This window comes from Mus caroli, unplaced genomic scaffold, assembly GCF_978045245.1.
Source record: "Mus caroli unplaced genomic scaffold, Mus_caroli_1 scaffold_13, whole genome shotgun sequence".
Taxonomy (NCBI): Eukaryota; Metazoa; Chordata; class Mammalia; order Rodentia; family Muridae; genus Mus; species Mus caroli.
The window spans coordinates 11,067,708-11,088,059 of NW_028227268.1; the positions used below are offsets into that span (position 1 = coordinate 11,067,708).

General features: G+C 41.9%; 1 protein-coding gene across 1 annotated transcript; it reads right to left on the reverse strand.

The window, feature by feature from the left end:
• Nucleotides 1-4,232: 4,232 nt before the first annotated feature.
• Kcnj2 (potassium inwardly rectifying channel subfamily J member 2) lies at nucleotides 4,233-13,590 on the reverse strand. Its single transcript, XM_021177824.3, has 2 exons — nucleotides 13,424-13,590; nucleotides 4,233-8,175 (listed from the first exon to the last, which is right to left on the reverse strand). Exon 2 carries the CDS (start codon nucleotides 7,939-7,941, stop codon nucleotides 6,658-6,660), a length of 1,284 nt encoding a protein of 427 aa, XP_021033483.1. The 5' UTR covers nucleotides 7,942-8,175; nucleotides 13,424-13,590; the 3' UTR covers nucleotides 4,233-6,657.
• Between the last annotated feature and the right edge of the window lie 6,762 nt (nucleotides 13,591-20,352).

A 20,352-nucleotide genomic window follows, 5' to 3' on the forward strand; every position in this document is an offset into this window, starting at 1 on the left:
TTCCACATTCTTTTTAACTGTGGCCCTTTCTTTGGAGTCAACAACTCCAGCTTTCAAATCTGCAGAGTTGGCCCCACCCAGTTCTCAATGAACATGTACCACCTAAGCTCTGAGAGCCCAGCACCCTGGGATCGTTTCAGAGCTAAACACTCTGATCATGGCAGTCCACCTTTATCTTAAAGGAATTAGGCCAGTGATGATGTTTAAAAAAAAAAAAAAAGTTTTTACAAGTTCTTAAGGACAAACCTCAACCAGAGTTTTGAGTCATGGGACCACTAGGGTCCTTGAAGAAAGCTTCAGACAGATTTCAAACTACATATACGGTGGACTCCATGTGTGGGACTGGCGTTCCCTCTGTATGAGTGTGTCTATGTAGCTTTACAAGAACAATTCCAGTTGTTTTAACCAATTTTCTTGGAGCTAAAGTGAGCTTCTAAAATCCAATACATTAAAAAATAAATTAAAAAATTAAAAAAAAAAACAAGAAGAAAAGTAAAGTCATGCTTTGGTAAGAAAATGAGTGGAACTTGAGATTATGTTAAATGGAGTAAGCCTGACTCAGAAAGACCACAACCAAACTCTATGTTGAAGATAATACAATATGTTGTGCTAGGTTGTTTTCTGTTTGTTTGTTTTGTCAGCCTGGTACAAGCTAGAACTATCTGGGAAGAGAGAACCTTTGTTGGGGATTGCCTCTATCAGATTAGCCTGTGGGAAATTCTGTCTGGTATCTTCTTGATTAATAATTGATGTGGGATGACCCAGCTTACTGCGGTTAGTACCTCCCCTGGGTAGGTGGTCCTGGGTTGTATAAGAAAGCAGGTTGAGCAAGCGGTAGGAGCAAGTCAGTAAACAGTGCTCTTCCTAGATCTCTGCAGAAGTTCCTCTCTCTGGGCTCCTTGCTACGAACTCTGCCCTGAATTCCCTTCGTGATGCACTGTAAGCTGTACAATGAAATAAACCCTTTCCTTCCTGGAAAATAAAATAAAAAATAAAAAATACAATACATTTTCTTCTTCATAAATATTATTCAAAGAGCTGTGGTCTAGGGAGCCTGACACTTGAGCCACTTGACCGTTTTGGCTGATCAACAAAACCTCCCTGACATCCAACTCAGAAGCTTACTTATGGCCATAATTATATTAAATATCTGAATGCATACAAAGATATACACATATGTGCAGACATACAGAGAAATAAATCTATGAGTAGAAACACAAGTGAGGGTCTTTATTGCATCCGTCCTGGCTTTATCGTGGCATGTCCCACCTGCCCCTCCCAACCACAGGAATACTGTTACCCTCTGGCTGCCCACAGCATCAGGAAAGCAGAAGTGTCTGAGGTGGTTAAGTACCTGCTGTTTGCTGAGGGGCAGAGCTTTGAGGTTTTGCCTAGGAGAGACAGGCCTGAGCTATGTGAAGTTAGCTGAAATGAATCTGAAGTTTGAAATATATGCAAATCCCCAAATTGGTGTTTATACATGTGATTATTCAATGTCTTCCAAATGAGCTTGCCTTCTTAAATGCTCAGATCATAAAGGAGGAGTTGGGAAAGAGAGGTTCTTAATTGGGTTCCAATTCCTATCCAGCCTTTGCTCCTGGGTCCTGTGTGTGTGTGTGTGTGTGTGTGTGTGTGTGTGTGTGTGTGTGTGTGTAGGGCACAAGGGCCTTAGGTTAGATGATAATTCTTACCCTGCAAACCCATGAGGGACAGCTGCAGAGGACAAGAAGAAGAGCTGGTGTTGAAATGCTCAGGTCTCATTCTCAGCTCCAGAACCTTCTACTATGAGAGCTTTGTCCCATCTCTCCTTGGCTTTCTGGCAAAGACCTCAGGCAAGTACTTCTCCAAGTCTTGGTCACTGTATTTACCAAGTGGAGATAGAACAGGAGCCACAGAATTCTGCTGTTAAGATGAAATTATTTAATATTTTCCAGGAACTTAGAACCACATTTGAAAGAGTTCGCTGAGAATAAGAAATAGCAAGAATCACAGAGCTTGGAATGGGAGTTTTTCCCTTCTGACTTCAGCTTTAGGAAGCATTTTATTTGTGACTTGTTAGAGAGAATGAGCCTTTTTCAAAGGGACCATCAAGCCCTGGTAATGGGTTGTGAAATAATATATAATGCAGTGAAAGCAAATCCAACTTGAATTCAAATCCTGTCTTTGCTGATTTCTTAGCTTTAAAGTTCATTCTAACTTTCTTGGTTTCTCCTAGAATTGGCAAACAATAATATATTGATTTTGTTTTGGGTAGGTGGGGTGAAATAGTAGGGGTGTAGCTCCATTCTAGGAGTGATGGCTTAGGGTACACCAACCCCCGTGTGGTATTATCACTCACACCAAATAAACCAGACCTTCTGGCTCACTCCTGGAATCTCATCACAAGGATAGAAGCAGGAAAATCAAAAGTTCAAGGTCATCCTTGGCTACATATCTAAGTCACAGGCCACTCTTAGCTGCATGAGACACAACTTTAATTATTTTTAAAAAGAAGGAAAGAAAATGCAAGTAATATGCAAGGCAGAATCTACCTATGTTCAAAGATCAACAAAAGAGAATCATTGTAAGTTAGCAATCGAAATATAACTCTTTTTTTGTTAGCTTTGGTTTGTTCCCTCTTTCCCATCCTCTAAGCTGTTCTGCTCCAAACCAAAATATACGCTTGATTTCCTCTAACTTGGATTAAACTAATCTGCCAGTCCCCTGGACCTGTGTGTTCAGTTTCTATGGCTCTATTCATTCAAATGGTCAGAGTTAATGTCCCATTGTCTGAGAACATGTATGTTTCTATGGAGATCCAACGAGAGGTCCAATGACACTTCCACAAATTTATTTTCAATGTTTATTTAGAAATAATAAAATAAGACATAATATATAAAAAATATATACAACCCATGGTTTGTGCAGTACAATAGGAAGACTTTAGATACAAAACAGATGGCAAATGGGAAAATAACTATCATGATTGTCCAAGGCTAGGATCATTCAACTCGCCAGAGCCCAGAGCTGAAACCTAATATTTCTAGGAAAGAAACTCTAGTTTGCTGAAGGTTGTGGGAGGGTATGCGATAATGCAACACTTTTATACTTTCCACCTTAACATCATTGAGCAGGGTGGTAAGGAGCTTAACCCACCCCTCGAGATGAGCTTTTTGCTTTTATGGGGTGGCTGGTTATAAGTTAAAAGCCAACGTTTGTTATCTGCAAGGGGAACATCATTGGGGAACCAAGGTCATCAGAGACACATCAAGATTTAGGAAGGGGGTATATAGGGAGAGAGGGAGTGAAAGGAAAGGAAAAATGCATTAACAGAACAGGAACGGAGTCAAACAAACTTCTCTAGGGATTTAGAAATGACTACAGTGCTCTATGACATTCTAAAAAAAAATGTCTGATTCAAGTATACTCTTAGAGGGATAGAAAACTATTCCTTTCTCAATAATCAAAATAGAATTCAGTTTGTCTACCTTTTATTTAAAAATAGAATAACCAGGAATCTATGCCTCCCCCCTCCAAAAAAAATATAATGCCCATTCAGATATGGGCAAACATTCTTTAAAAGGGAATACATCCTAGAGGGATTTGCTTGCAACACAGAAGCAACTGGCATCTGGGGAGGAGCCCCAGATGTTCGAGGTGAGTCCCTCCATCTGCATACTAGTGGCAGGTGTGTGCACTAGTTCCGGAGGCCCAGTCAATAAAGACGGATATTCTGAAGGTAAAAATGCAGGAAGAGATGCCATGCATTACCTATGTCTTGGCTCTTGGCAGAACAAAACAAAAAGCCATTTAAAGTTTGTAACTATAAAGATGCTAATAACTACAAAAAGCTCTCGAAGGAACAGTCCATGCTGAAATAAATAACAGAAGAACATAGTAAATCGAACCTCAAAAGGCTGGTAATATCCGCTAAAACCATGCTAACCGGTAGCATTTAGGTGCTAGCTCTCAGAACTCACTGCGGTAGTTATGCCTCTTAGGGAATTTTTTTTCCTTTACAGATTTCTATTTACATTTGGCTTTAAATATGAAAATATCTGATAAACTTTATAAAATGTACACTTTAAAAGTGTAGCTTCTGCAAAATTTTCCTTGAAAAACAAAAAGAAAAAAAAAACGAACGAACAAACAAACAAACAAAAAAAACAAATCTATGCACCAGAAATTTTAGATGGTTTCTTCTTTTTAAGCAAATAAAAAAAAAATGGAAAGATTCCCCTCCCACTTTTCTTGTCCCTGTACCCACCCCCTCCCTCTTTTCAAATAACTCAAGCCTTTTTGTGATTGGGGTCAGTCCAGGTTGTCAGCCCCACTCACTACTGCATCTTCATTTGATTGACATTCCACTGAATACTCTTTGGTTTGATTACTTTACTTTGCAAATCACCATAATAGCAGCATCTGAAGCCTTCCATAGCCTCACACTGTCAGAAGCCAGTCTGTGTTCTCTCCTGTGACTTCTCCCTGTCCCCAACCAGGCAAACTCTTTAAGCAACTTGCAACCCTGCCTTAAAATCCCAGATGTACACTTTCTCGACGCTTCTCTCTTGATTTCCATAACACCAACAGTTTTCAAATCCATTGACTTAGAAAGTTGAAAACAGCAGAAATTGTCAACGTTTCTTACAGGCACTGTATCCAGATACAGAGGCTCACAAGCCACAGACCGGCACAAACATCAAGCTAAATAAAATACATGGTTCTAGAACAAGCTGATTTTTAATGGCATATTAGGGTGTAATACCATTAGAGGGTTGATTTTGAGACGCCAACTAAAAAGGAAATTCAGCAGCCCCGGGGTTTACAAGTAGAGAACATTAAAACCAAGAGAAAGGAAGGGAGGGAGAATTGAATGATTGAACTAGTGTTGGGGGAAGGGAGGGAGGTTTTTATAAAGGCAGGTGAATTGGTAAAAGAGGCTTCTAGAAAATTATGTGTCCTTGGCAATGTGCTCTGAGACTTTCCAAGAGACAATGACCCACTGGCATTAATCATGAATGTTTACAGAGAGAGAACTAACCCTTTAGATTCTTAACTCCTTAGCTTGTAATTATGTTGTGTTTATATGGCTCACTAAGACCTAAAATACTGAAACAGTCCCTCTTACCCTCTGTCATGACAAAGGCAACTTCCCTCTCACCTGTAAAGTGGATTGCTGCATTGAACTCTCTCTCTCTCTCTCTCTCTCTCTCTCTCTCTCTCTCTCTCTCTCTCTCTCTCTCTCTCTCTCTCTCTCTCTCTCTCTCTGCAGAGACCTTAGAAGGACAAGCCTAGAGGCCAGACATCTTAATGTGACACGGAGCTAGAAATGCCCTGGCAGTCAAGGCTATGACTCAGCTGCAAAATTTGAAATCTGTTCATCTTCCCTGCTGGGTGACAGTTTGGAAAGTGCCAGGTTACCAACAAAGTTCAACCAAGATCTGATCTTATGGAACAAACATTGGAATGTGCTAAGAGAGAAAAGGCCAGAAAAATCCAAGTCTCTCTCTCTCTCTCTTTCTCTCTCTCCCCCACCCCACTTTGAGTACATTATCCTGACCAGTGCTACCTATCAGGGAAAGAAAAAATATTGGTTATAGTGCATATGTAACTGTGACCTATGCTTCCCTCCTCCCCTCAAAATAAGAAAGAAGCACAAAAGAACAGACTCGAAATCACACTACATTAACCAGACTTTGGTGTTCTTTTCAGACTATAGTGCAAAAATGAACGGACTGCTTCACACTCTGCTGAAGTTCAAAGATGGTGTCTCTGGATTTCCAAGACAATCCGTGGAGGAGCTTTGTGTCTTTTAAAAAATATAACCTCCATGTGCAAAAAACAAAAAACAAAAAACAAAACAAAACAAAAACAAAAACAAAAAAACAATGTGCATTATCTTTGGTATTCATTTAAGGTCGTCTAACTGAAAGTTTGAGATAACCTATTAGCATTGTGGAAAAGAAAAGTATAAAACCCAGAGGCTATCATTTGGCTAGTGTTATATAATGCTATTATGTAATGAGAGAGAGACAGAGAGAGAGACAGAGACAGAGAGAGACAGAGAGAGACTGACAGGTAGACAGAGAGATCAATTTTTAGCAAACAAATTACTGGCCTCAGAAAATCAGGCTTTCATTTTTGGCAGTTAATAGCCAAATACTTGATGCTTTAAAGCACACTGTGCGCTTTCAACAATGCTCAACACTGACGTCTTAACGTTATGTAAAAGATAAACTACACTGCAAAACAAAAATACAGTTTGTGTTCATGTAGTTAGCAGCTTTTCAAAATATTAAGGCAGAGTCTTGCCTATGTTATGCCATTAAAATCACTCTTGTTCCCCTAAAGAGAAGCATTCCAGGTAAGTCATGTACCCAAACGGAGGCTTGCCTGCATATTCAAGTTTTGTAAAAACACAAAACAATACATTAAAAACCCCATAACTTATACTACAACAGATATGTGCCATCATGTCTCTTGGAGGCCTGCAAAGCACTTTACATCAGTCATCCAGCTTAGTCTTTCCTTTGAACCTTTGTGCTAGCCTTAGTCTCTTGTGGCTGCTTGCCTTCACCCACCTCTTGACCGGTACCATGGTCTGTATAACTGTCTCGGACCTCTGACCAACATCAGGCTGTGTAGCAAAGTAAGTATTCCAAAGACGGAATCAGCCAGTCATATCTCCGATTCTCGCCTTAAGGGCCTGGGCTCTAGAGGTACGCTTGCCTGGTTGTGGAGATCTATGCCAGGAGGTGAGTCTGTACTTGTGCTCTCTGGAACTCCGTTCTCACTATCCTCCTCTTCTTTGCTTGTTAGGGCAACTTCATTTTCATAGCAAAATGAATTTGCATTTGAAAGGATGTATTTCTTCTCTGCTAAGTCTCTGGCACTACAAAGGGGGGTGTTAGGTACTTCGTAAGTCTTATGGAATCTTGAATAGTCTACTTTATAGTAGTGTTTCTCTTCAAAGAGCACTGGCTCATAGCGGTGACCCCAGAGAATTTCATTGGCCAGATACGAACTCCGGCATTGAGTTGTCATGGCGGTGGCCTCCACCATGCCTTCCAGTATGACAACAATTTCAAAGTCTGCATTGTCAATGTCCTGCTTACTCAAGTCATATAAAGGGCTGTCTTCATCTATTTCGTGAACGATAGTGATGGGGGACACTAGAAATATGCGGTCAATTCCACTATCAAAACCAACATTGATGTCTATCTGGTCCAAAGGGATATATTCCCCTTCTGAAGTGATCCTAGATTTGAGAAGCTGTGCCCGGACATGAGCTTCCACAAGGTGGCTCTTTCGAAGGTTACCCACTCTCCACATCAAACAGAGTTTGCCATCCCTCATGGCAATCACAGCATTGTGACTGAAGACAAGAGTCTCATTTCTCTTCTTTGGCTTTGCCATCTTCGCCATGACTGCGCCAATGATGAAGGCGTCAATGATGCAGCCTACGATTGACTGGAATACCACCATGAAGACAGCAATTGGACACTCGTCTGTCACACACCTGAAACCATAGCCAATGGTTGTCTGGGTCTCGATGGAGAAGAGAAAGGCAGCCGTGAAGCTGTTGACCTCAGACACACATGCTTTGCTCGCTTTAGAAGTATCCAGATCCCCGTGGAGCAGAGCTATCAACCAAAACACACAGCCAAAGAACAACCAGGAGAGCACGAATGCAAGACAGAAGATAACCAGCATCCACCTCCAGCGGATGTCGACACAGGTAGTAAAGATGTCTGCCAGGTACCTCTGTCCCTTCTCACCCACGTTGATAAACTGAACATTGCAATGCCCATCTTTCTTCACAAAGCGGCTCCTGCACTGTTGTCGGGTATGGACTTTACTCTTGCCATTCCCAAAGCCATTGGCAACTGCCATAGTGGCCAGCTTCATGCCATCTTCCTCCGAAGAGACGATGCTGTAGCGGTTGGTTCGCACACTGCCCATTGCTTCCGCTGGGGACGCCAGTGTTTCTGCTTTAGAAAACAGTCTGAGTTTTTGCAAAACCCTTTGAAGAAACAGTTTTGAATGTTCGGTGAAGACACACCAAAAAAATTATATATATATTATTTATATATATATATTTATTAATGAGGAGAGATGGATGCTTCCAAGAACCTTGGGGTTCTTTTGACCAGCAAAGTTACCTTAGTAACTCAGCTGACATCCAGAGAACTTGTCCTACAAGAAAAGAGAGCATTCATTACAAAACAGCCTTTCTTAAAGGAGTCCTACTGTCCTAACGAACAGAAAAATACCAGAAATGTATGGTCAGTTCCACTATCGAAACCAACATTGATACCTATCTGGTTCAAGGGGGTATACTCCCCTTCTGAAGTGATCCTAGATTTCAGAAACAATATCCCTGTCTTAACAAACAAACAAACAAAAATACACACAAATGTACGTTAGATTGAATTGTGCGGAGATCTCCTTCTTCACATAAATTCTCTTTTAAATCTCTATTTAAAAATCACAGTCATTGAACATAGATGAGGTACCTCCGCTAGTCATTCCACTGAAATTTCAGTTCTCTTTTTTTTTCTATTGCTTGTCAGAAATCTAGAATATTCGATAACTCATATCTACCCATCAGCCTTTCCTCTCTTCCAGGTTCTCAGTGTAATAGGAGAGTCCTTCTGATTCTAAGGTTTTCACCAGCTTTTGATAGTAGGATGTGTCTAGAGAAGGTTTTATATGAACAGTCTGGATATTAATCCAGCTATGTGTGTATTAAGGGAGGATGTCCCAGTCCTTGTTTACAAGGCTGACATTGACAGGTACAGACAGTTTTGTGTTGGTAATCACGTTGGACAGAAAGTCGTTTGCAGCATTTGAAATAGATGCTAACTTCTGGATACTGTTTGGACTTGCTCCATCCATTCCACACACTTGGAGCAGGCCCTGTGCAGAAAAATGCCTGATGCCATCTTTCAGAATGTAAGGGATTCTGACTTGAAGACACAGATTTGCTCTGGGGGATAGAGAGCCATTCTGTTGCCTAGCAATATGAGTCCTGAAATTCTCCAGAGATGGGATTGCCATGTGTAATGACAGGGTAGGAAGTAAGCACCTCTGGGCCAAAGGCCCAGGTCTTTAGTGGATTGAGATAAGGAAGGGGCTCATTTCATGTGGGTTCAAGGCTGTGTGCTCTCAAACAGAGACAACTTTGTAATCAAAGGAGCTCATAACTGCCAGTCAGCTTACTTTCACTTCTAGTGCTGTTGTTTGCTGTAGGTTCCTATGGAGAAGGCACTCACCTTTACTTAACATGAACAAATAGTAGCTTCCAGCTCCCTCCCACAGCTTCATTCTGCCCCCAGGTAAAATTTAGCTACTTGCTCTGACTTTCCTTCTTGACTCAAAAGAACAAACCTCAAAAACCTACATGTCCTCTGTAAGGAGGGAGAGAGTGGGGGGAGGGAGGCAGAGGGAGAGAGGGATAGAGGGATAGAGGGAGAGAGAGAGAGAGAGAGAGAGAGAGAGAGAGAGAGAGAGAGAGAGAGAGAGAGAGGAGAAGGAAAAGGGAGAAAGGGAGGAAAGAATGCCTTAGAAATTGTCTAAGGTGTTTTCGTTATGTAATATGCATTAACGAAGTCCAGAAGTAGATTAATATTAACATGGCCTAGAACTAAAAACTGAGAGTGATTTCCAACTTTTTAAACCACCAAAATCCATGTCCTGTTTTTTAAGTGGGACAATAAAAAAATGATCAGGAATTGGTTGAGATCTTGGTAAGAGGATTCCAGTTTCGATTCCCCCTAACACCACCCCTTGCCCAAGGCACATAAATATGGATCAGTCAACATGACCATTTTCAGCCAAGTCGGCTGCAGATATAGAAAGTGGTCCACTTGTCCTTATTCAGCCCATTACCAAGGGGCAACGTGCATTGTCTTTGGAAATGCTGCGTAATAGTCTTCAGTCCTCTCCCACCATGTGCAAGTTATAGTCAAGATGTACCCCACCTTATTTTTCTTGCGATTAGTCATCTGTGAAAATTTCAATGTGTGTTACATTTTGTCAGCTTTTGACACCTAAATGACGCTTGATTTGAAAATGCCTTTGAATTGCTTTATAAAAAGAAGATCCGGGTGCCTTCCCAACCTTCTATCTGCTTCAGAGTTTTGCCTGCTTCCCCATGAGCAGTGCATTGGACAAAAGAAGGAAGAATCTTATTTCTCAGGGGGCAAGATTGTCGTGGACTTGGGAAGAAATATTTAAACAGCATTTTCATATGATTTGGCTTATGTAATGTTGCCAAATGTTTCATGAACACGGAGACAGCAGCAAAGGCAGGTGTGCTTTTCTTTAAAACATGGGAATGGGACAAAGAAGTCCCTTCAAAGAATGTATCTGAGCTACGATTGACTTTAAAATATTTTACTGTAAACTATCACCAATGAATTCCCTTTGCACCTTCAAAAGAAGCCTTTCCCTGCTTTAACATTAGGGGCCATGCGCTAACTCTCAGATTTCTTCAGGCTGACTCCTATCCCTTTCCACGGGAGAACCTTATGACTCTATGACCTCTACAGGCTCAATTAAGACTTTCCAAAATCTCAACCCTAGGACATCTGTTTGAATTCCACAAATCACACAATAGCTGTTTGCTATGAATAGCTTTCCCCACTTGGAACCTTTCAACTAGCATGTACTGAGGGGGCTGTTGTTGTCTCCTTTCCATTGCTAATGGCAGAATGGGTTCCACATGCTTACAGCATCATTTTCAGGTCTTAACAGTGCTTCCTGGAAAGGGAAAAAGAACTGTTTTTTTTTTCTTTTTTCTTTCCCCGAAATGGAAAATTTCACTACGTCCAACACATATGCCCCCAGAGTACTATGTGCATATGTGCACACACATGTCGTATGTCATTGGACTTTTATGGAACTGCTTTCAATTGCAAAAGTCTAGAACCTGCTACAGTCTGGCAGGTTAACTGTCTTTATAGTTCACTTCTCTTTGTTGTTGACAGATCCACATGTCCCAGTGACTTCAAACAAGCAGAAAGTTCCTTTGCCCTTTCTTCCCTCTGTGGGAATCACCAAAACATCATGGAAAAACTTGTATGAAAAAGATTTCCATGCAATATTACCCCCCCCCAAAAATGTTCTAAGAAACAGCTAACTCATAGTATATTCAGATGATCTTCCCTGAAGGCCGTGTAGAGAGAGTCAATAATGGATTTGGTGAGTAGTATAGAAGTCACCTTAAAGCTCAGATATTTAAGGATTCAAATCTATCCTCCACGGACATGAATAATCATTTGACCCAGGCCACGGCCAATGAGGTTGAAAGCATTTCTGGGAAATTGAGAGGCTACATGTGCTGCTGTTCATGTTAAGACTATTTATAGGCAGATCCAAATTTAATCATAAGCAATGGAAAAAACAGTTCAGCGTCTCAATCTTAGGTAGATCTTAGAGGAGAGAGATGGGAGTAGAGGGAGGAATATGCAGGGAGAAATGGGAGGAGATATATATATATATATATATATATATATATATATATATATATTTCCTCCAAGAGAACATGTGAAAACCAGATAAAGGAACACTTCGGAAGAATAAATGAAAATCACAATGTCCAATAAGAACCTTATTGACTCTCAGAGAAAAAGTAAGTTTCTAACTAAAGACAGGAAATATCAGAAGGTGCTGGGTGAGAGGACTCTGCTAATGAGTACTTGGAGCAGCTATTCCCCAGCTGACGCCATGTAGATCAGCCCCAGAGTGCTCTGGGCACAAGTTGCTATGTGACTCCTATTGCTGCAGAGCAACCTCTGTGGAGCTCAGTAAACAGAAGGGAGGGAGGGGGAAGGACAAGTGCGGGGTGAGGGGGTGAGATGCCCATTTATATCTGTGTGAGTGCTGCCTCTAACATTGATACACAGCACTGTTTGTGGCAACTCTAGGCATGTGTACATGCCAAGGCCAACTTGTGTTTAGCAAACAAGAATTTACATCTTTTTAATCGTTTTGAAATGGTACCACCCTTCAGGTAAAGATGGGTGAGGGACAAGCTTCTAAAGGACTCAGAATTCAAAGAAGGACAGCTGGCCAGAGTTTCCACAAGGAGTGTCTGAAAGGTGCTGACGGCTTTGTTTGTTTTTGTTTGTTTGTTTAAGTAATTTCACAAAAAAATGCAAAACAAGATCCTTTACAGCTGTCAATCATGTAACAAAATAAATACCACAATATGAAGTGAGAGGCACAAGACAAATGGAGATGACCTTGACCCTGACTGTCACTGTTCCCACCATACTTGAAGTAACCTATTTTTCTCCTGAGCGTTGGGAAGTATGTGTGTGTGTGTGTGTGTGTGTGTGTGTACTCAAGTATGTAATGAAAATAAAATAAATCCCTTAGATGTGGGTAAGAAGAGAAAGACAAGTGTAATGGTAGCTTACAGTGCACCTACAGAGCTGGTTTCCAAGAGGAAATACGACTGCCTATTAATTATTAATAGGAAGAGACAACAAATGATTAAAGGAGATATATTAATTCTCTTCTGTGCTTAACCAAAACAGGTTTTCACGCAATGCCTTTATTTACTGACAGGTATCTTCGGAGTTTGTGAAAATCTTTAGAATGGATAGCCTTATCCAAATCTCCACTGACAGACTGAAGCAGACAGACGTGCAACTACCCATTTCCTAACTTGGTTTTTCCCTCAACTGTCATAGGAGTACACGTTATGATGCAGTCGTTTTCCTCCCTGAATCAAGTTGCTTCGATCATTGCTTCCCTTAAACCGCACTGTCTTCAAATGAGGAATTTACACCATTATTACTAAGAATAGCAAAGTACTTAGGGGAGACCGACATCGGATGGGAAAGTTTTGTGGTCTTGAGGCTAAAATCCAACTCTGGCTGCTACTTTTTTCTTCTTCTTCTTTTTTCTCAGCAAAGGAACTCTGAGACTTGAGAAGCTCACTCTGGAATTTTGTGCTGTATCTGTAGCAAGGACTACTCCCCCTCCCCAAACACCGAGGATCTAGATTAAGTGCTAAGTCTCTTGGTCAGATCCAGCCCCAGTCTCCTTCTCTTCCTCCCTCTCACCCACAATAAGAGGAAGAATCCACGCCAGGCTCGCGCTTGACTCTAAACCCAATATCTCCCTACAGCTGGTGCATTGGAAGTTATGAGCACAAACAGATGCTGCAGAGAAATCTGTTTCTATTGCTCAACTCTTCCAAGCGTGTCTCAGTATTTTTAGCTCTGAGGATGTTCTGGTGCGCACACAAACTATATAGGCAATGAGCCGGGACTCCAAAGCTTGCGGGAGGAAAGCATTAACAGCAGCCTGACAACTGGGCACCTCCGGAGCAGCCGGAGCTGTAGGGTAGAGGACTGTGGCGCAAGTTCATTGCCCTGGACACACACAGACAACCGAGAAGAGAACAGGAAGAAAACACAGAAGCCCTTACCTGTTGCTGGTACAGGATCATGGGGACATGGAGTGGAAGTGGGGATTACAGAAGCATGTAAGATCCAGTGGTTTTTGTGAAAGAGAATGAGCCGAAGCAAGTGAGAATTCCCAAGACACTGCTTGCCGGTGCTGGGAAGGCTGCGCGCTGGCCAGGGATCCAGTGCGCTCTGCGATAGCCTGGAAGCTTTTGAGGCGGTCCTTGTGATAACCGGCCTTGTTGGCTCCGCCCTCTGCCCACTGTCGGCCAATCGGAGCGCACGTGGCTGCGCTTCCCCGCCCCGGGAACAGCCACCAGGAGGAGGAGGAGGAGGAGGAGGATCTCTACACCCGCGGACCCTGGCTCTGCCAGCCTCGGAACCTGCTGTGGCTTCCTCTACCTCCTCCAGCTGCCTAGCCTGGTCTGAGAGTCCAGCTCTGGGTCGAAGAGGAGGAAGTCGCGGCCCAGAGGGTACAGCAACAGGTGGGAAGCTCAGCCTCCATGCGGCTGTCTAATTGCAGCCTGGCCTTGGGCAAAGCTTCCTACTGGGTTCTCTGAGACCCACACTTCCCGGTTTCTTTCCACGGTGGAGGCCGGCTGTACGTGTTCCTGTATAAGGGCCCGAGAGGTGTTAGTGCCTGGGAAAGACGTCTACAGCAGGGAAGGAATAAATGACCACTGGGGTGCGTCTCCCTCCAGCCCTTTTCCAGCCTGTAGACTGTGGAAACCTACAGAGCACTCAACTGCAGCTTGCGGATAATCCTTAAATTAAACCTGGAAAGGGTCCCGGGACCCGCACTCAATACCCTGAAAGATTTAGAAGTGCTAGCGATTGCTTGTCTGACTGGGCTGTCTCTCCTCGCAAATGATGGTGAATTACTTAAAAAAAAAAAAAATGCGCCTAGACTTCTCCGGGATGTGTGGGGGAAGGGAGGGGGCCGCTGGTTCCTCTCGCCTTGTCCACCCTCGCCCTCGATCTTTCTCTCCACCACCGCCCGGCATGCTCTGCTCATGTAAAACCAGAACAATTAGAGAGTAATGAATTCTCTGAAACAGCAACTCCTACAGACTCTCAGCTCTGCCCTCGCTCCAGCACCTCCCCGTCCTCCTTCCCAGCAACCAGGCAAGAGTACTGCAGACCTTCAAAAACCAGCCTCGGTTAGCACCTGCATCCTGACAATTTATAAATGAATTCTCCACTGAGTATGTAAAGCAGGTGCATGTTATCTCTGAGTACATTGGTATCGTATCGAAGCTTTGCTTTTAAAAGGACATGATGCGTTTAGTCTTTTATCTTCCACGGAGTTTTGCAGTCCGGTTTAATGAATATGCTTCAAGCACCCCAAAGCATCCTGCCTACCTTTAACTTAAGCCCATAAAGACTGCCTTGAGTCACCAAACAACTTCTCCAAAGTATTTCGCGTTCTAGGTGGTAGGAGCAGGGCACACTTTTATGTGTACGCGTTTTGAAAGGAGCCATTCTGAGTTGCTGAGTGGATACCCACCTCCTAGTCCCACATCCGCACTTGGCCCCTAGGAGGTGCTGGTGAAATGTGCATAGATTTTCATTTTACCTTAAGAAGCCTGCCTCTTTTCCTAGCATGAGCAAGACACTTTAAGAGGGTGCAGAATGGATCATGCAAGCCCTGGGACTCTTTTGATATCCAAATGGTATTTCATTTGCTGAGGCTGAATCCCCATCAAGCCCCAATACTGAGGGTTGCCATTTAAGCCCTTGTATAATGGGATATTGTTTCCCACAAGGAAGGTCTTCTTCATCATATATTAAGTCATATATTATTTATAAATAGCTTGGGTTAAATCTGCAAAGATGACTATATTAGAACCCAGGCGGTAGCCTGAAGCGAAATGAATCCAGAGACGGAAACCGTTAACTCTTCCTTGGCCAAGGCATAGAGAAGGAGTTAACAGCTCATTGATGTTTCTTTTGTTTTTTTGTTTTCCTTCTATGTTGGGACTCACTGCCTAAGTAGAAGGTGAAGGGTTTTCCAAACCTATAGGAACACCCCCACCCCTGCCCCCACAGGTTAGGATCGCTGTTAGAAATAGCCCAGCTACCCAGAGAAAGGAAGTGTTTCCTAGTTTACGGTTGTTTTACTTAAATAGTTCACTCTTAGTAAAATGAATAAGCACCAGGCCAAGACAGCTTCATAGAACGGGAAGATCATTGAAGAAATGAGCACATTATCCTATGTTTTTGTTTGGTTGTGTAAGTTTTGCTGTAGAGGTACATAAAGTGATAACTCCAGTCTTTCTGTTTACCCCAGACTTTACTCTTAGCCCTCTCCCTGTGACAGGCCACAAGGCAGGTATCTTGAAGGAAAAAGTTCAGGAAAATTAGATTTTTACAGCTTTCCCGTCTGAATAGAAGATTTCCCTTCATTGTTTAGTTAAACAAACATGAAGGATTTTTAATTTTGACTAAAACATTTTCAGCATTTGATAGATAGACTTGCCTAGCTTCCCTGCATTTAAAAAAAGAAAAAGAACGTAACTGCACATTTTAATTAATAAATGGCTTTTCACTTTCTTCCCTATTTGGAAATCTCTACTCTGCCAAAGCATCAGGGTTTGGGTAAAAATATGCGCTTTCTGGAGCAGTGAGGGAAACAGATTTCTCTAGTCAGTCTACCTTTGTTAGCTGATTTAGGATTTATTTATTACACACACACACACACACACACACACACACACAGAGAGAGAGAGAGAGAGAGAGAGGGAGAGAGAGAGACAGACAGAGAGACAGAGAGAGACAGAGAGACAGAGAGAGACAGAGAGAGACAGAGAGACAGAGATGTTGGGATCCATTTGTGGATTAAATTTTTCCAAGGAAATGACAATTACACTCTTACTGATTCCATCCACAGCAACCATCTATAATATTAGCTCCAATATTAGTCAGACTCTGGATGAGAAGGCTGATTGTGCATGGCCATGTGACACAGAGAGTGACTGTCTCACTAGGAGCATAAGTCCTTCCTTCACTCTTACCTGAAGAGACAGAAAGACAGAAAGACAGATAGATGCCCACTGCCCATATGTGTTCAAACTCATACTGCAGTCATGAGAAAATCAGCAACAACTTCTAGCATTTTCACATATTCCATATTAAGAACCAATAACTTACTATAATAATAATGATAATAAATAATAATAATAATATAAACGATAGACTATTAGCTTGAGTTGCAATAGACAAAGCAACCTAAAGTGGCTCTTCAAAAGATTATATAGACTCCTTATTGGACCCCCCCTTGTCTTTGAAAATTAATCATTATTACTTACCATTATGATCATATTTATTCTTTATATTGATCTTTATTAATAGACTTTTAAGATACCTACTCAGCACCTAGTCAAAGAAACAGTACTCCTTTTCCCCTTCATTTTTTTTTAGATGTCAAACAACAAACAAACAAACACAGTGTTGGAAATGATCCAACACTGGGGGAAAAGAAGCCCACAAGAGAAATGTTTGTCACACATTGGTATTGAGGATGCTAAGAAAGATGCATATGAACGATGGTAAACTTGTCACCTGTATTAGGGTTCTCTAGAGTCACAGAACTTATGGATAGTCTCTATATAGTAAAGAAGTTTATTGATGACTTACAGTCTGCAGTCCAATTCCCAACAATGGTCAGTAGTAGCTGTGAATGGAAGTCCAAGGATCTAGCAGTTGCTCAGTCCCACATAGCAAGCAGGTAAAAGAGCGTATATATGATAAGGACATTGGTCTCCAGCAGAAGGTGTAGCCCAGATTAAAGGTGTGTGCCACCACACCTTAATCCCAGATGACCTTGAACTCGGAGATCTCCCTATCTTAATCTTCTGGAATCCATAGCCACTATGCCTCAAGATCTCCATACCAAGATCCAGGTCAGAAACGTCTATCTCCCAGCCTCCAGATTATGGTCACTGGTGAGCCTTCCAATTCTGGATTGTAGTTCATTCCAGATATAGTCAAGTTGACAACCAGGAATAGCCACTACATCACCTGATTGTGTTAACATCCCCATCTTCAAGTGCCCATGATGCCCACTCCCTCAATGTTGATGAGATTGCAAATTTAATTATGAATTTCGAGTATTACATCCTCACTTTGTGCCTCTGTCTACTCAAAGGAATTGAAAGAGCAAATTTACTCCATAAGCCTTGTCTGTGCAGCTTCATGGCAGAGATGCTTTTCCATGTCTCACACACCCGGAAACACAATGTCTTATGTCATGGCTTTTTTATAAGACTGAAACCTGGTTGGTTGAAGAATATTTTCTCAGAACTGTATAGCTCTTTGACTGTCTCACAGACACTCTAAATCTACCTCTCATATAGTTCATTTTGTTCCACTTATGCTACTGAAAACATTTATATGCTTGTTTACACCCACCCATAGGTGGGCTTCCAAAATGCGTTATTGTCTCACTTTAATCTCGATATTCCAGTCACGTGGCACATAGCCAAGTATGTGAATTGTGTGTGTCTCCTCAAAAGTCAGTTCTCTGATGAAACGAATCAGAGAAATAGAAACTCTTTTTGTTTTTAAACAAACAAACAAACAAAAAAAATGGCTTGTATGGTGGCACAGGGTTATAGTTTCAATTGGAGATGTCCTCCACAGCTCACACACAGAAGGTGTTGTCCTTAGGTAGTGGTAGGGAAATCTTTAGAAGGTGGGTCTTCATTGTCATGGAACAGGTCGTCTTTACCTGGCTAGCCTCCCATCTCTTTGCCTCTGTTTCTTTCCACCACGAGGTAAGTAGACTATGGCACAGGTTCTTGGTGCTGTTATGTCCCATGTCACCCTGAATCCAGAATCTCTGGAAGCAAGCACTGTGGAAGGAGATCATGAGCAAAATTCACGTCAAATACCCTGCTGCAAAGGATCACAAGAGCACACATAACGTGGTTATATAATAATTACTATGTGCTATCTAATTTTTACCTGCAATGTATTAGGACATCATTACATTACTACATTAAATGGCTGGACTAAATGTATGTCACACTTTTTTTTTTTAAAGACCTCACTTCATCGAAGAAAACCTTCACTTGACAATATTTTCCTTGTGACTGTGTGTTGCAAATATCTCAGCCTGGCACTGTGCTATGTCTAATTTCTTGATTCTAATCTCCACTAGGCTGAGACGTTATATAACCAAGGTTGTTAAAAATATATGGTGAAGGAAAACAAATATGATCTAACACAGCTAAAGATGTAGTTTTTAAAAATAGTCTGCACAGATGCCAAACTTCAAGTTACCTTATCTCGGTCAGTTTTCCTGTATCTCTCTAAGACATCTATTTCAGCTTTGTACAGCAATGAAAGGCTTGGGCATTTGTCATGTCTTAATAGTGAACTGTTCAGGAATACCTCTGAGTAAAGAGGCCCCTGTGTGTTTATAACTATTTGTGTGTTAATAGGCACATGTGCAGCAAAATCATACCTACTCTCTCAGCAAATGTTGTTGCCTAGTGTGATGATGTATTATTAAAGACCTTCATTTCCCACCCGATCTGTTAACACCAATAACAAATGGGTCTCTTCTCTAAGAAGCCTCTGCTTCCCGAGCAGATAGGTTATTATTTAGTAAATCAGCTCCCCCGTCATGCTCTGGGCGCCCTTGTTTATCTCAGATAGGTGAGACAATTACACTCCGAAAATATCAAATCCATCACGGGGCTGACTCTTAATTTACTGTTTCTATCATGGTGATTACAAGGATTGCTTTATTTGTGTTATCTGTGGAGTATTATTTCTCTCAAATACAGTGAGTGAGCCCTAGATCCCTTGCTTTTCCCCTCTCCCATCGGATAGCAGCTTATTAGACTGGGTCATTCTGCCATCAGCACAGGTCACTGGTTGAGAAGCATCCAGCTGGGAAGAATGTTAATTATTTTGTGTCATCACTATTGCCACTGGGGACAGGCAAGCCTCAGTGCCGGGGCTTCACTGCCATCACTTGAAAAGAGCAATGGAAGTTTAGTAAGAAGATCAGTCTGAAGTCAGGGTAGACAGAGAACTTCCCGAGAAGCTGTCACTGCTCTTGTCTGTCACGATACACAGTGGCTCAGTGTCACATGCACGTGCACACAAGGAATGTGTGAAAATGGGAAAGAGGAGGAAGGGAAGAGGAAAAGAGGCCAGGGAGCATTCTTGGAGAAAACTGGTTCTATAGTGATGCAAACACCTCCGGTTGCCTATAGAAGATACATACCTACAGTAGATGCACCTGTTTCCAGCCCCTCAGACCCCCTCCCTCCCATAGTACATAATAACCTCCATTACAATCAGCAACGACATCCAAAGTCTAACATGCTTTAAACGATGACTCTGCTTTGAAAACAGCTCACTGAAACATCATCAGACTCACCCAACTTGGTTTTGACCAGCATCAATGAAGAGAGACAGTTTATGCTCCAGGCTGCAGGGATAATGTGAAATGTGGTTTGAACCAATCAATCATAATGAAATGAAACTTTGGGAAAAAAAAGGCTATATTTCTGCATACTTTAGTTATAGGATGCTGACACAGACACCTTGCTTTTTTTTTTTTTTTTTTTTTTACAAGTGCAGTTCATGCTCCTTGTGGAAACATGGAGTGATTTTAAAACCAACTGAAAGTGTAGATGGGTGGGAGAGATGGCTCAGCTGTTCAGAGCACTGACTGCTCTTCCAGAGGACTTGGATTTCATTACCAGCAACCACATAGTGACTCACAACCCTCTGGAACTCTTAGTTGCAGGGCACCAGGTGCCTCTTCTGGCTTGTCAGGGTTACTGTTCTCACAGGATGCACAGACAGATGTGCAGATAAAATTTCATACACAGAAAATCTAAGGGGTTGAAAAATAAAATATAGATTTGTGTTGGAAAATGAGAAAAGTTCAGGACGTCTTGATCTCCTTTCTTGGGGGTAAATATATTTAAGC

What these genes read in the sequence shown, in the direction of transcription:
- Kcnj2 (XM_021177824.3), bottom strand. Translation starts at nt 7,941, where the DNA reads ATGGGCAGTGTGCGAACCAACCGCTACAGCATCGTCTCTTCGGAGGAA.